This window comes from Pseudorasbora parva, chromosome 16 (assembly GCF_024679245.1).
Source record: "Pseudorasbora parva isolate DD20220531a chromosome 16, ASM2467924v1, whole genome shotgun sequence".
Taxonomy (NCBI): Eukaryota; Metazoa; Chordata; class Actinopteri; order Cypriniformes; family Gobionidae; genus Pseudorasbora; species Pseudorasbora parva.
This window is the reverse complement of record NC_090187.1, coordinates 17,782,667-17,798,696: the sequence shown is the minus strand read 5'-3', so window position 1 is coordinate 17,798,696 and position 16,030 is coordinate 17,782,667. Positions and strand designations below refer to the sequence as shown.

The 16,030-nt window shown below is 38.7% G+C and overlaps 2 protein-coding genes across 2 annotated transcripts; both read left to right on the top strand.

Annotated features, from left to right (window-relative positions):
• The first annotated feature begins 1,251 nt into the window (after positions 1-1,251).
• LOC137043279 (extracellular calcium-sensing receptor-like) lies at positions 1,252-9,026 on the top strand. The gene is made up of 6 exons (XM_067419482.1): positions 1,252-1,484; positions 1,666-1,954; positions 2,050-2,799; positions 2,892-3,119; positions 7,831-7,954; positions 8,116-9,026. Exons 1-6 carry the CDS (start codon positions 1,252-1,254, stop codon positions 9,024-9,026), a joined length of 2,535 nt encoding a protein of 844 aa, XP_067275583.1.
• Positions 9,027-12,076: 3,050 nt separating this feature from the next.
• Positions 12,077-15,771, top strand: LOC137043327 (extracellular calcium-sensing receptor-like). Its single transcript, XM_067419569.1, has 6 exons — positions 12,077-12,379; positions 12,487-12,775; positions 12,849-13,604; positions 13,700-13,927; positions 14,584-14,707; positions 14,867-15,771. The coding sequence occupies exons 1-6, from the start codon at positions 12,171-12,173 to the stop codon at positions 15,769-15,771; spliced, it is 2,511 nt and encodes an 836-aa protein (XP_067275670.1). The 5' UTR covers positions 12,077-12,170.
• Positions 15,772-16,030: the final 259 nt, after the last annotated feature.

Genomic DNA, 16,030 nt, shown 5'->3' with positions numbered 1-16,030 from the left:
CTCCTCCTCCTTCAGCCTCCTCTCGCAATCTGGCTGATCCATCTGGGAGCCCCAGGACCGGCGTCGCCGCTCAGCTTCAGCGTGAGCGGGACCGCTCCCAGATGCTGGATCCTCTTCCCTCGAGATGAAGGCCAGACGAGAGCGGAGCGTCCTCATGGGGAGACGCTCACAGTTCGCGCAGGAAGCCCCCTCACGAACCTCCCGCATGTACTCTTCCTCCAGGCAGAGCACACAGAGTGTATGCGTGTCCTCAGGTGTGAGAAGCCTGGGACACGGGTCAGCGCACTTCCTGTACGAACGCTTCCTTTTCTTTGTGCACTTCATATCAGACTTTCTAATGAGTCAGACAGACAGTCCCTGAAGACGAAAAGATAGTGTCATGATTGCCCGGCGCCCTTATATACTTCCTGGTCACATGGTGATGACGTCACTGGCTGCCGCCGGTCAGTAGGATTGTGATTTGATAGCGATTTCAGACACCTGTCACGCAGAAGCCGTTCCCCCATAGCGTCAGCTGACGCAGCACGAGTTCCCTTTCGAAAGGGAACATGCCCCATTGAGAATTGTGATTTTAGACCTGTGGCTTTGACTTCAAATATTATGAAATGTTTTGAAAAACTTGTTGTATCTGTTTTAAAGAATCAGGTTAAATTATTCCTTGACCCATTTCAGTTCGCTTATAAAGTTGCGGCACTGAGGATGTTATTAATTGCATCACTCATTTGGTTCATCACTCAGTCATTTAGAAGATTCACATGCATATGCCCGTTTACTCTTTATAGATTTTACCTCAGCATTTAACACACTTCAACCCAAGATACTGATAAATAAATGTAAATCCATTCTGCATTAAGTTGTTCTACTCATTTTTAACCAATCGCACACAACAGGTCAGAGCCTTTATTAGTGGAGGGCACTGTACACATATTCTAAAACTGTGATTGAAATGGTTCTCAGTTTATCCTTTTCCCCGGTATATATAGTTTTTAATTAAATCATAAATAGAGGTTTTAGATACCAGTGTTCAATTATTGTTTGAAGGCCTTTTAAAAGCATGAACAAGGCCTAAATGTTCCACTATCTGTAGAAAGGACTACTAATCATTATTCAAAGAGAGTAAATAATTATAATTTTTTTTCATCTATTCTTTTATAGCTTATGTCCTGAGGGACCACTGACTTTACATGATGCATATTAATGATGTGATATACAAAAGTTCAAATGGTGTATCAGGTCATTGGCATTTGGAAGATGCATCTGAGGTCAATCAGCAGGATTATTATCTTTCTTTGCATACTTTTATTGTTTTGTTGCCTTCATGCAAAGGCAGAGAAGAACATTTGTCATATGATAGGAGACTCTAAATACCCGCTGCTGTCTAAAGATGGAGATATTATTATTGGAGCACTTTTTGCAATTCACAGTAAAGAAACATTGCCATCATTTGACTTTACACAAAAACCTCAACAGCTTTTTTGCTCCAGGTTTGTTACACTGAGAAGATAATGCATTTGATAAAAAATGATTTATCTAAATTACTTTGCTCTATATATATATATATATATATATATATATATATATATATATATATATATATATATATATATATATATATATGTGTAAAACTGTGTTTACTCATGCAAAAATGGATACATGTTTTCACAGTGTGAATCTTATAGATTTCCGGATGGCTCAAACTATGATCTTTGCCATTCAGGAGATTAACACAAGTGTAAATTTGCTCCCAAATGTTTCGATTGGCTACAGAATATATGATACATGTGGTTCAAGACTGTCTTCCATGAGTGCAACTATGGCGTTGCTAAATGGTCAGGAGTTTGCAGTAGGGGAGAGATGCAATGGACAGTCTCCTATACATGCTATCATAGGAGAAACAGAGTCTTCTGCCACAGTGATTATGTCCAGAACTACAGGACCTTTTAAAATTCCAGTGGTAAGGAGCAATAATAGTAATAGTTTTAAAAGTTTGACCATAGTGATACTATACTGATGGTGAACTGTTTTTTTTTCCTGTGCTTTATTTTTCAGATAAGTCCCTCAGCAACATGTGAATGTCTAAGTAATAAAAAGAGTTACCCATCATTCTTCAGGACTATTGCTAGTGATTACCATCAGAGCAGAGCACTAGCATACATAGTCAAGCACTTTGGATGGTCTTGGGTGGGAGCTGTGAACAGTGACAATGACTATGGAAACAATGGAATGGCCATATTTTTGAAAACAGCACAAGAGGAAGGCATTTGTGTTGAGTACTCTGTGAAATTCTATCGAACAGAGCCTGACAAACTCCAAAAAGTTGTGCAGACAATAAAAATGGGCACTGCAAAAGTAATTGTGGCATTTGTTTCTCAAGTTGAGATGGGAAATCTGTTTGATCAGCTAAGCATTGAGAACATTACAGACTTCCAAATGATTGGAGTGGAGGCTTGGATAACTGCAAAGAGTTTGATCACTCCAAACAGCTTTCATGTTCTTGGAGGGTCACTGGGGTTTGCAGTGAGAAAAATAGATATTGAAGGGTTTGCAGATTATGCTATAAATAAATTCTGGAACACAGCATTTCCATGCTCAAAGACTGAAGGGAATTCTTATGCATTCAATTGTAGTCTATATCAGGATCTGCTTGCACTGAAAAAATACAATGAAGATGTGAACGAAGAAAGATATTCTAGCAATGTTTACAAAGCGGTTTATGCTGTGGCTAACTCATTACATAATCTGCTCCAGTGCACGAAACAAGGACATTGTGAAAAAGGTCTGACAATACAACCACATCAGGTAAAAAATGGCAGTGAAAGAAGAGCAAGAGGATACTTTTTAATCTCTTTGATAACATCAAAATCTCTTTGAACTGTCTTGTTTTTCACTAGGTGGTTGAGGCTCTGAAAAATATAAATTTCACCATAAAGACGGGAGATCGTGTGTGGTTTGACAAAACTGGTGCAGTTGTAGCACAGTATGAAGTTGTAAACTGGCAGAAGGACTCAGATGGATCAGTCCAATTTAAACCAGTGGGATACTATGATGCCTCCCTACCCCCTGACCATCGCTTTGTACTCAGTGCTGAAAACATAATCTGGGCTGGAGGAAAATTGCAGGTAAATATAGCTTGTTTATACAAAGTTTAAATGGGCCTAGAATCATGTCAAGTTTATGAAAGGGAATGATTATGTCGTATTAATCAATAGAATATATATATATATATATATATATATATATATATATATATATATATATATATATATATATATATATATATATATATATGTGTATGTGTACACTCTAAAAAATGCTGGGTTAAAAACAACCCAAGTTGGGTTGAAAATGCACCAACCCAACAATTGGGTTGTTTTTACCCAATGGTTGAGTTGTTCTTACCCAGCAATTGGGTTGTCTTAAGCAACATTTAACCCAACCACTGGGTTAAAACAACTCAACCACTGGGTTAAAACAACTCAACCATTGGGTTAAAACAACTCAATTGTTGGGTTGGTTGTTTTTAACCCAGCATTTTTTAGAGTGTGTGTATATATATATATATATATATATATATATATATATATATATATATATATATATATATATATATATATATATATATGTGTGTGTGTGTGTGTGTGTGTGTGTGTGTGTGTGTGTGTGTGTGTGTGCTGGGATCAAGTCCTTTTCAAATATATTTTATTTATTTCATGGCTTGTCTGAAACAAAGGTTATGGTTTTCTGAAGTCGGCCGATCACTATGATTTTTAGGAACGGAATTTTGAGAAAAACAGTCTTAAATAACTAACTCGTATCGCATAGACATGAAAATTCACTATACAAACTTAAATGGCTGTTCAAGAATGCTTTGGAAAATACATCTCAGGTTGGTTTCGTTTTAAAGAAGACACATAGCAGATTATTGTAGAAGTCAAATAAATTATGAAAAGAAAAAAGAAAAAAGTAAAAAATATACATTTATAATAATATTTTATATAATATTTTATAATAATATGTATTGTACAAAACATGCTGTTCTGTAAAACTACAATACAATCAAAGCCAGAAACAAGTTGTGTTCTTAAGTTTTAGGCTGATATATCAAGAAATTAGCTTTCAAAATTAGCCTAGAAATCCAGACGCACCCTAGTGGCCGCAAATCTAATCCGCTAATCTAATCTAACAAATTGGTTGTCTACCAATCTTTATTTATTTTTCTGTGTTCATCGTTATTTCAAAGTAAAGGTCATACTGAATATAAAAATATGAAAACGTCTCGGGTTATGACTATAACCCTTGTTCCCTGAGGAGGGAATGAGACACTGCGTTGTAAGAACGACACTTATGGGGAACGCCCCCAGCAATGCGCGTCTGAAGCATGAATAAAACTAAAACCAATCCTGATTGGTGCTACGTCATGACGTAGTATGTGACGGCATACCCGGAAGTATAAAGGGACGCCGTTTCACAACCGTGCTAGCTTTTTCGTGATGAAGCAAGTCGCTCCAAGACATGGAGAGGCGTGGCAGGGCAACGCAGTGTCTATAACCCGAGACGTTCCCTATCCGAGGTAACTCCCACTGTGTCGTAAGAACGACACTTATGGGGAACGAGTAGCCACTATGCCACCACGAACTATGACTACCTTAGTGTGAAGCTGGAACCCAGGCATACTTGGGACGTGGGACGTGCCTTTAAGGGCAAAGCTGAAGTCAAACCGCTGTGTTTCTCGTGACTGGGCAAAAATAAGCCAGTCCTCGATATAGTTCCATACACGGATGCCTTGAAGTCTCAGTGGAGCCAGAGCTGCATCAATGCACTTGGTGAACGTGTGAGTGGAGAGCGCTAGGCAGAATAGAAGAACCCGATATCGGTATTGGCTATAGAACCCCGACTCCCTTTCTGCAAGAGGAACATGTTCTATGGCCTCCTTTACCAGCAGAGAGTGTACTTCCTGTTCCAAAACCCAATCCTGCTCTGGGACCACTGCAGTCCAGACCACCCAATTGAATCTCGGTGGGCTGTGGCTGAACTGCAGTCTGTACCCTATTTCTACAATGCGCAGGACCCATGGCAACCCATTCGACAGGTGTTGCCACTGCTGAAAAAAATCTACCAAGGGAATCAGCCTCTCGAGGCTGACCTCGGGTGTTTTTTGAATATCGTTCTTGAATCCCTGAAGCTGCTGCCCGGCAGGGAGAGGTTGTGGACAATTTTCAGTGTGTGAACAGCATCGCTGTCTGCCCGAAACCCCTCGGGGCAGACGACCTCTTTCCCAAAGCCTTAGCCTGAAGGACGGCCCTCAGGTCGGCCTTCTGCTGAGATGCAGCTGCATGGATGCAGCTTTGGGTGAGAACGCCGCCTCTGCTGCTTCCTGGGGAGGGGCTCTAGAGGTAACGCTCTCCTTTTATAACTGCCGGTACGAGGAGCTCAATGACAGCTGGGGCTGGTCGGTCTTAGGACCAGCCCCTTTAGACTCGGAACGGCGAGGGATGAATTGCTGGAATGCCGCAGATTGGCTCTTAGCCTCCTGAAACCTGTCGACAACCGTATTTACACTGTTGGATTAGAGAGGCGGGAGGAGTGTGGTTTGTTCCAGGACTTACATCGTTATGCAAGTCCGTAAAAAATGGCAAACCCCGGCGTTGAGGTGACGAGTGAGCCTTAATGTCTCCTGCTTCGATGCTGAGCACATCCACATCCTCAGATGCAGACAGCTCAAACATCGGACCCTCTTCCCGAGCAGAAGAAGCCGCATCGCGGGCTTCTGCACGGAGATGAAGGACATCAGAACTGACTGATTACGATTGGGAAAGTGTCTCAGCAGTCCCAATCTCACCAGCCGGTTCCCGTTGCAATCCCCACGATCTAAGCCGCCGCCGAACCGCAGGGAACGCGAGCCTGGCCGGCCTTGTCAAACACGGTCGGCCAGGTGGGAGTGCAGCACTCTGATGGAAAGTGCTTCACATTACTCACAGCTAGCTCCCTTGGGAGCTAACCGAGCGTGCTGCGCTCCCAAAGAGTTTACACACATAGAGTGCATGTCCCCACCCGTGATGTAATGGGGGCAGGGATGCACACACTTCTTAAACTGTTCACTCATCATCTTTCACTCGTATTTTACTGAACTAGAAATACTCTCAGTCTCAGATTCACACACACACAACAGAGCGCTGCTGAAGAGTAAAAAAGCTATCGCGGTTGTGAAATGGCGTCCCTTTATACTTCTGGGTATGCCGTCACATACTACGTCATGATGTAGCACCAATCAGGATTGGTCTTAGTTTCATTCATGCTTCAGACGCGTAATGCTGGGGGCATTTCCCATAAGTGTCATTCTTACGACGCAGTGGGAATTCCCTCGGAAAGGGACCTAGAATTTAGGAGCAGCTAAGTAAGTAGTGAAATACGTTTTGTATTGTTTATCGTAGCATGGGCAGTCTCTGAACTTTGATAATTCGTATGTTTAGATCGCATCGCAGTACGCTAGTGTAACGTACAGGAATAGTTAGCAAGCACAGTACACCTGCAGCATAGCTAAACTGACTCCTCTTCAGTAAGTTTTCTATCATCCGATCTTCATCTTTGGATGTGAAATAATCCATTATATTATCGTTTAGGGCACTGACATCACCAGGATTAAGCAGATTAAGGCGAACGAGATCATTAAAGCGATCAATTACTTCAGACTGTGTTGTTCTCTTGTGCTCCGAGTCCACCATCTCACGTAGTATTAAATAAAAACTTTGCGTGCCGTTGTTTACATATGACTGACGGGAAATGTACTTTGATACACCTTTAATGTACATGTATTGGGGTTTATTTTGATGGGTAAACTGTCTTTGTGGTGTTAAGAGAGTGAAAACAATGGCCGTTTTTTTTTTTTGCACTCCGCCGCTGGGTGTGTGAAAACATTAGAGAAAGACGCAGTCTTTTAAGCTTGCCACTACAAGATAGACCAGATGTTATAGAATAATAATTTTAACAATTAACAATTTTGACTAAATATGGATTATCAACCTATTATTTGACCTAGCTAAAAAGTGCGACATCCGACGGGTTTTCCCAGATCGCATCACACAGCCATATATATATATATATATATATATATATATATATATATATATATATATATATATATATATATACCTTTTAATACTTTTCAAAGCTCTTCCCAGATTTCAGGAAAGAAAAACCCAGTGCAAAAATTTTTCCCAGTGCAAAAATAATACCATTTGCATTTATTAACTTCATAACCCCTAGCTGATTTAAAAGCTAATATGTTACTAATATGTGCAAAATTAAACAAAGACATTTGCCTCATTTCAGTTTTTGCAGTGGTTTGTCAATACAATAGCTGTCATTCCATTTTTGCATAATTTTATACATCAAAGATGCAATATTCTGTTCTTGATAATACTGATAGATTTATCATCATCATATCACATATTGTCACACTTGTAAAGTGTGGTAAGTGAAAGAGCACGAATAAGAAGAAGAATATGAAATACGTTTTTTTAACAGAAAAAACTAAACTTAAACTTTAGTTTCGAGAACCGACCATGACAAATAAAACACGGGCAGAATACATAGTGAGAGAACACAAAGATTATTGGATAAACACAGTTGACACAAAAGAGGGAACTGATAACAAACTAGAATGCAATGAGTAACCTAGGAGACAAACTAGTGGTGGGAAACTATTACAAATGAGAACAAAGGAGACACGTGACTGCAAATAAACAAACTAAGAGTCTGTGAGGGTGAAACTAAGCATAATAACACACATATATCCTGTAACACAATGTATAATTTTATTTTACTTTGTAGAAGCCAAAGTCTGTTTGTAGTGAGAGTTGTCCTCCAGGCACTAGGAAGGCTGCACTGAAAGGAAGGCCTGTCTGCTGTTATGACTGTATTCCATGTGCAGATGGAGAAATCAGTAATAAGACAGGTAAACTTCAGCCCATCTCAAAGCTCCAAAGAAAATTGGTTAGTTGTGTTTTTTGTATTTTCCTTCTACTGTTAAAGATACAGGTTCTTATCAAGAGACTTTGTGAATGAAGCCATCTTCCCCTTTGTTTCTAACTATAGTAAACACAACTTTCTTTCCAGATTCAAATAACTGCAAGCAGTGTCCAGGGGAATACTGGTCTAATGCTGAGAAAGATCAATGTTTTTTAAAGGCTATAGAGTTTCTTTCATTCACAGAAGTTATGGGTATATTGCTAGTCTTTTTCTCATTGTTTGGAGTAGGATTAACTACGCTGGTGGCCATCCTGTTTTACAGCAAGAAGGACACCCCCATAGTAAAAGCCAACAACTCAGAGCTGAGCTTCCTGCTGCTCTTCTCTTTGACTCTGTGTTTCCTCTGTTCACTTACTTTCATTGGTCAGCCCACTGAGTGGTCCTGTATGTTGCGTCACACAGCATTTGGGATCACTTTTGTCCTCTGTATTTCCTGTGTTCTGGGGAAAACAATAGTGGTGTTAATGGCCTTCAAGGCTACACTTCCAGGAAGTAATGTCATGAAATGGTTTGGGCCTGTACAACAACGACTCAGTGTTCTTGCCTTTACATTTATACAGATTCTTATATGTGTGCTTTGGATAACATTATCCCCTCCTGTTTCCTACAAAAACATGAAATATTATCATGAAAAAATCATTCTTGAGTGCAGTCTGGGTTCTACTATAGGTTTCTCTGCTGTTCTGGGTTATATTGGTTTACTGGCTATCTTGTGCTTCATTCTGGCTTTTCTGGCTCGCACACTTCCTGATAACTTCAATGAAGCCAAATTCATCACATTCAGTATGCTCATATTCTGTGCTGTATGGATCACATTTATACCAGCCTATGTCAGTTCTCCTGGAAAATTTACTGTAGCTGTGGAGATATTTGCTATTTTAGCCTCAAGTTTTGGTTTACTGTTCTGCATATTTGGACCTAAATGTTTTATTATCCTGTTTAGGCCTGAACAAAATACAAAGCAACATATGATGGGAAAGAATCCATCTAAATCCTAATGAGAAATAAAGCAAAGTGTATATTATCATCCTTCGGATGAGATTATCCTGTTTGATTATCCTATTTTATCATCCTCTATTATCCTGTTTGACACTGTGAAGCTGCTTTGACACAATCGTGATTGTAAAAGCGCTATATAAATAAAGTTGATTGATTGATTGATGAGACGTTAAACCGAGGTCCTCACTCTCTGTGGTCATTAAAAATCCCATGGCACTTTTAGTAAAAGAGTAGGCGTGTCCTGGCCAAAAACCCTCGATTGGCCCTTACCAATCATGGCCTCCTTATAATCCCCATCCGCTGAATTGGCTCTATCACCCTCTCTCCTCTCCACCTTTCGCTGGTGTGTGGTGAGTGCACTGGCACCATTGTACTGTGGCTGCCATCGCATCATCCAAGTGGATGCTGCACACTGGTGGTGGTTGAGGAGAGATCCTCTGACGTTATTGTAAAGCGCTTTGGGTGTACAGTAGTACATATGAAAGCGCTATATAAATGCCTTAATTATTCATTCATTCATTCATTCATTAACAGTATATTTTTTTATTTAAAGAAATTTAAAGACAAAAAGTTACTGATGTATGAAATTTACAAAAGAAAACGCCACAAAAACTGATTAAGCCATTTAAATAATAAATCTACTTATGCAGCACAGTCATGAAAAAGTTATGGTCTGTCCCCTTGGTAAATATGAATAAAGCCTGTAAAAATAAATCTGCGTTTTTAATCCATTTGATCTTTTATTTTAAAAAAATCACAAAAATCTAACCTTTCTTTGAAGTAAATATCTTGATGAAATAAATGGTTTTCTCCAAAACACACTGGACATAATTATTGTCACCCTTTTATTAAATACTTTATTTCAACCTCATTTTGACAAGATAACAGCTCTGAATCTGTTTCTATAGATGAGTTTGGAGAACACCTGACAAGAGATCAGAGACCGTTCCTCCATACAAAATCTCTCCAGATCCTTCAGATTCCCAGATCCATGTTTGTGCTTCTTGGCTTCAGTTCACCCCACTCATTTGCTGTGGGGTTCAGATTAGGGGACTGGGCACGGCAGAATTTGGAATTGATTTTGATTTGGATCATGATTTTGGAACATTGTCCTGATGGAATATCCAACCACAGCCTATTATAAGATTTCTAGCAGAACCCATAAGGTATAGATTTTTTTTTACAAATCTCTTGGTATTTGATATAATCCATGACACCATGTCCCGGCAGAAAAATATTAAGATCCAGCAGTATATTTAACCTTGAGCATGGGGTACTTTTTAACCCACCAAACCGGGGCGGGTACCCGTGGATAACCGCATAAAAGTGGCTAAAAGGGGTGGATTGCGACATTTATAAAATTCACGGGCGGGGATGCGGATGGATAATTAACTCTGTGAGGCTGCCCACGTTACTTTCGTTTTGTTTGGTTAAAGTCTTTTATTGTTCGCCAGTTCCCGCCTCATTCCCCCCGAACATTCTGTAGGCCTATTCCAATTTCTATGTCAAAATTACCATTACACATACACAGAGCAAAAATATGCCATTTGCCCCATCACGTTACCACCATTGCGACGGTGCAACTTTTGTGCCTCTCATAGCCCAGCTGGAGCGACGGTTGCAGGAGTAGCAATGGATGAAGTAAAAGAAAAGTTGGTGAGTGGAGTAGTCTTTAAAGGCACAGCCTGTTTCATTAGCCCATTCATGACGCTGTTGAGAGAGGTGCAAGATAAAACAAATTATCATTTTAATTGGAATGATTTTAGTGTGTGTGATTTATCGCGGCCATGGGTCAGGTAACGGGCCAGGGTCTGGGCAGGTGCAGATTTAATTTTGATATTTTTACGGGTCACGGGTCAGATCTGGTGCTAAACCTTGCGGGTACAGGCGGGGCGGGTCTCCCAAAATGGACCCGTGAAGGACTCTAACGGGAGTTTGTTTTTTGATGAGCGAGGAGGATTTTTCTTGAAACCTTTCCAAACAACTTCATCCAAAATTCTCCATCTGTGATCCTTGAAGAGTTTTTTTGCCACTCAAACTCTATATTAGTTTAGTTTAGTTGATTGGAATTTCTTAGCCCTGATGGTGGCCTAAAGGTGGAACGCTTCCTAGTGAAGAATGATTTTCAACAGCCATTTTCTTACAGACAGTTTCTATTTTGTGAAGCTCAACAATATTTTGCTGCACATCAGAAATATATTCTTTAAATTTACTCCTTGTGATGGATGATTATATGCAGACATGCACTGTGGGATTTCAGCAAGGTTACCAACTCACACTGTACATGTAGATTGCATGCAATTTAATGCCAAAGCTCATGATTTATGTGTTCACATTATATAGTCCGATCGTCGAGCTGTCACTTGACTGCTCACACTATATGTGTGAAATATGCATTATAAACCCTTGTGCAGGCTACAACTCACCTGCAATAAATTCATATGTGCTGCGATAATAATAAAATATTTGACAGATTAGCTTTTTTTCTTCATTGGAAATTATTTTAAAACATTTAGGTCAATTAAATTATATTTATAGGCCTATAATTAAAATTATTAATAGTTTATAATATGTCCGAACACTATAAAATATTAGTCATCAATGAACGAAAACGCTGAAAAAAATTGAGTGATCAAATCCAGATTTGAAATGGTAAAAAAAAAATCCCTGCTGATGCTATAATTGCACAAAGCCACTACATTACCAGTATGAACATCCGTAAGGCAGCGCTGAAGCAGAAAGGCTGCTCACAATGAGTTTGATTCAGTCACATAAAATGCTTTTTAAACTCCAATATTGTGTTTTTACTACCTAATATATTGGAATTAATAGTTGACTTAAACTCTGACAAATGGTAGTTTGGATCAAAAAGAGCCATGATTTATTATATATCACAGTATGATTTCACAGCAATAACTGATGATTAGGTTAATATTCGCAGTTTTACAATTTAATACATTTAATGGCTTGATTAAATCAGACTATATCATAATAGCTTGACTCTATTCTGCCCCTGCTTGACCCATGTCTATGTGTTCATTGGTTGCATTCTCAATCAGTCATCCATATTAATTGTGCGTATAAAAGTGCAAATATTGAATTAAGTCATTTGCATTTGGCCTCTGTTGAACTCAGTCTTTCGAATGCCTGTCTTTCTTTGCACACTCCTGCTTTTCTTTCAACTTCATGCAAAGGCAGAAAAGCCTCTTTGCCAAATGATGGGGGACCCAAAGTACCCGTTGCTATCCAAGGACGGAGATGTAACTATTGGAGCACTTTTTCCAATCCACAGCATTGAGACATTAACTTCATTTCAGTTTAAGCAAAAGCCTCAGCTTTTTTCATGCTCAAGGTTTTTTTGTTTTTTAATACTTCAAAATCTATTTTAAAGTCATAGTTGCAGATAAGGTACATGTGCACTTTTGTTTAACCTCCTGATTTTTTTTATTTTTTTTACAGTGTGAGTCTGAGAGATTTTCGAATGGCTCAAATTATGATCTTTGCCATTGAAGAGATTAACAGAAATGAAAGTTTGCTCCCTAACATTTCTATGGGCTACCGAATTTATGATACATGTGGTTCAAGACTATCTTCTATGGGTGCAAATATGGCATTAATGAATGGTCAAGAATTTGAATCAGGGGACAGATGCAATGGACAGTCCCCTATCCATGCTATCATAGGAGAAACAGAGTCGTCAAACACAGTGATTTTGTCCAGAACTACAGGACCTTTTAAAATTCCAGTGGTAAGAAGCAAAAACACTAAATGTCTGACATGAATACTGATGTCTGTTTTACTGTTTCCTATGGCTCTTTCAGATAAGTCCCTCGGCCTCATGTGAATGTCTCAGTAATAAAAAAGATTACCCCTATTTCTTCAGGACTATTGCTAGTGATTACCACCAGAGCAGAGCACTAGCATATATAATCAAATACTTTGACTGGTCTTGGGTGGGAGCTGTGAACAGTGACAATGATTATGGAAACTATGGAATGGCAATATTTCTGAATACAGCTGAGAAGGAGGGGATTTGTGTGGAGTACTCTGTAAAATTTCAAAGAACAGAGCCTGAAAAACTAAAAAATGTGGTAGACACAATTAAAAAAGGCACTGCGAAAGTTATTGTCGCTTTTCTAACTAATTTTGAAATGAATAATCTACTTGATTATTTAATTATTCAGAACATTACAGGTCTCCAAGTAATTGGTGTGGAGGCATGGATAACAGCAAACAGTATGGTCACTCCAAACAGTTTTCGTGTGCTGGGAGGATCATTGGGGTTTGCAGTGAAAAAAATCAATATTGAAGGTTTTGCAGATTATGTTATAAAAACTTTCTGGGACACAGCTTTTCCATGCTCTCGAATAGAGAGGAATTCTTCTCAGTATGAATTAATTTGCAATGCATATCAGGATCTTCTTGTGTTGAAAAGTTACAATGAAGATGTGCCTGAAGAAAGATATGCAGGCAATGTTTACAAATCAGTTTATGCTGTGGCTCATTCATTGCACAATCTACTAAAGTGCAAAGAAAAGGAGGGTTGTCAAACAGACCAGAAAATACAACCACGGCAGGTAATAACATAAAAAGATAGACTAGATTATAGACTGAAAGGGAGAGACCAAGAGGATTCATCAATTTTTGCCTGAAAATGTTTTTTTCTTAATAGGTGGTTGAGGCTCTGAAAACGGTAAATTTCACTTTAAAGATGGGAGATCATGTATGGTTTGACAGTACTGGGGCTGTTGTAGCCCAATATGAAGTTGTGAACTGGCAGCAGGACTCTAATGGATCAATCAAGTTTAAACCAGTGGGATACTATGATGCCTCACTGGCCCCTGACCAACGTTTCATGCTCAACACTGAAAACATAATTTGGGCTGGAGGACAGCTGGAGGTAAATGGCAGTAACATGTTCATCTTTTAGGTTTGTTGAAAGTTTGTAAAAACAAATGTCAAAGCATTTGAACTGGTCTAAACATACAGCTTGAAGGATATCACATTAGAAAGGTATTTTTACAGTGCCCTCCACCATTGCTCAGGGCTTTGCTAATGTTCAAATTCAGGAGAGAAAATTTGGTTTCCTTCACACAAAACCGTTTACATGTGAGAAATGCTGTATGATTCCACATTGGTTCAAAAGAAGCTAATATGACAAAAAAAAAAAAAAAAAAAAAGGCCAAGTAGCAATAATCTTTGATCAAGCATACAAATGGAACAGCAGAGGACATTACTGAACACGTTTTGAACAAAAGGACATTACTACAGTAGTAATGGTGTTGAATTTCTGAAAAAGCACTTTGAAATTTATTGATTTCTAAAAAACATTTTCACTGTCCATGAGCATGTCGCCCATTGCACACTGGAATGAACATTGCAGATATGAAATACTGTTCTCAGAAATTGACAAATTAACAAAAAGAAATAAAAAGAAAAAGCAATATTTAAAAAATATACAAATAAAAATATACAAATATTTTACACATATATTTTGATTTTGCAATGTAAGTTAATTATGTAAGATAATTGTGTACAGTGTACTTTTCAATGTAGAAGCCACGGTCTGTGTGCAGTGAGAGCTGTCCTCCAGGCACTAGGAAGGCTGCACAGAAAGGACGACCTGTCTGCTGTTATGACTGTATTCCATGTGCAGAAGGAGAAATCAGTAACAACACAGGTAATTTTTAGCCCATCTCACAGTTTCAAACAAAAATGTGTTATTTCCTTGTATTTCCCTTCTCTTGCAGTTTTGGCATGCACTGTCCTAGCAAAGAGTTCATAAACTAAATATTTTTCCTTTTATTTATAACTACAGTCATCACAATTTCCTTTCCAGATTCAAATAACTGCAAGCAGTGTCCAATGGAATACTGGTCTAATGCTGAGAAAAATAAATGTGTGTTAAAGGCTGTAGAGTTTCTTTCATTCACAGAAGTTATGGGTATAGTGCTAGTCTTTTTCTCATTGTTTGGAGTAGGGTTAACTGTACTGGTAGCCATCCTGTTTTACAGCAAGAAGGACACCCCCATCGTAAAAGCCAACAACTCAGAGCTGAGCTTCCTGCTGCTCTTCTCATTGATTCTGTGTTTTCTCTGTTCACTTACTTTCATTGGTCAGCCTACTGAGTGGTCCTGTATGTTGCGTCACACAGCGTTTGGGATCACTTTTGTCCTCTGTATCTCCTGTGTTCTGGGGAAAACAATAGTGGTGTTAATGGCCTTCAAGGCTACACTTCCAGGAAGTAATGTCATGAAATGGTTTGGGCCTGTACAACAACGACTCAGTGTGCTTACATTTACACTTATACAGGTTCTAATCTCTGTGCTATGGTTAACAATATCTCCTCCATTTCCCTACAAAAATATGAAATATTACAAGGAAAAGATTATTCTTGAGTGCAGTCTGGGTTCTACTATAGGTTTCTCTGCTGCTCTGGGTTATATTGGCCTACTGGCTATCTTGTGCTTCACGATGGCTTTTCTCGCTCGCACACTGCCTGATAAATTCAATGAAGCCAAATTCATCACATTCAGTATGCTTATATTCTGTGCTGTATGGATCACATTTATCCCATCTTATGTCAGTTCACCTGGAAAATTTACTGTTGCTGTGGAGATATTTGCCATTTTAGCTTCAAGCTTTGGTTTGCTATTCTGCATATTTGCACCAAAATGTTATATAATCATGTGTAAGCCTGAACAAAATACAAAGCAGCATATGATGGGAAAGTTTAACAAATAAACAGATTTAAATTAAATGTTCGTTTCCAATGCTACATACTGTATTTGGATAAGTTATAACAATGTACAAAGCAGCTGTGTAGGATGTGGTCCATAAGTTTGTGTCAGTCACCATGTTGTGTATGTTGCTAGTTACACTAAATAATAATTTAAAGTAATGTTGGGCAAATTTCATACTGATGGCAGTTGTAATGGATTTGTTTATTTATTTTTTTATTTTTTTGTGGTGGTGGTGGTGGTGGTACATTACTGTTATAATA

What these genes read in the sequence shown, in the direction of transcription:
- LOC137043327 (XM_067419569.1), top strand. Translation starts at nt 12,171, where the DNA reads ATGCCTGTCTTTCTTTGCACACTCCTGCTTTTCTTTCAACTTCATGCA. An exon ending in GACCTTTTAAAATTCCAGTG is followed by an intron (nt 12,776 to 12,848) that starts GTAAGAAGCAAA and finishes TGGCTCTTTCAG; the next exon opens with ATAAGTCCCTCGGCCTCATG. An exon ending in AGAAATCAGTAACAACACAG is followed by an intron (nt 14,708 to 14,866) that starts GTAATTTTTAGC and finishes TTTCCTTTCCAG; the next exon opens with ATTCAAATAACTGCAAGCAG.
- LOC137043279 (XM_067419482.1), top strand. Translation starts at nt 1,252, where the DNA reads ATGCATCTGAGGTCAATCAGCAGGATTATTATCTTTCTTTGCATACTT. An exon ending in GACCTTTTAAAATTCCAGTG is followed by an intron (nt 1,955 to 2,049) that starts GTAAGGAGCAAT and finishes TTTATTTTTCAG; the next exon opens with ATAAGTCCCTCAGCAACATG. An exon ending in GGGCTGGAGGAAAATTGCAG is followed by an intron (nt 3,120 to 7,830) that starts GTAAATATAGCT and finishes TTTACTTTGTAG; the next exon opens with AAGCCAAAGTCTGTTTGTAG.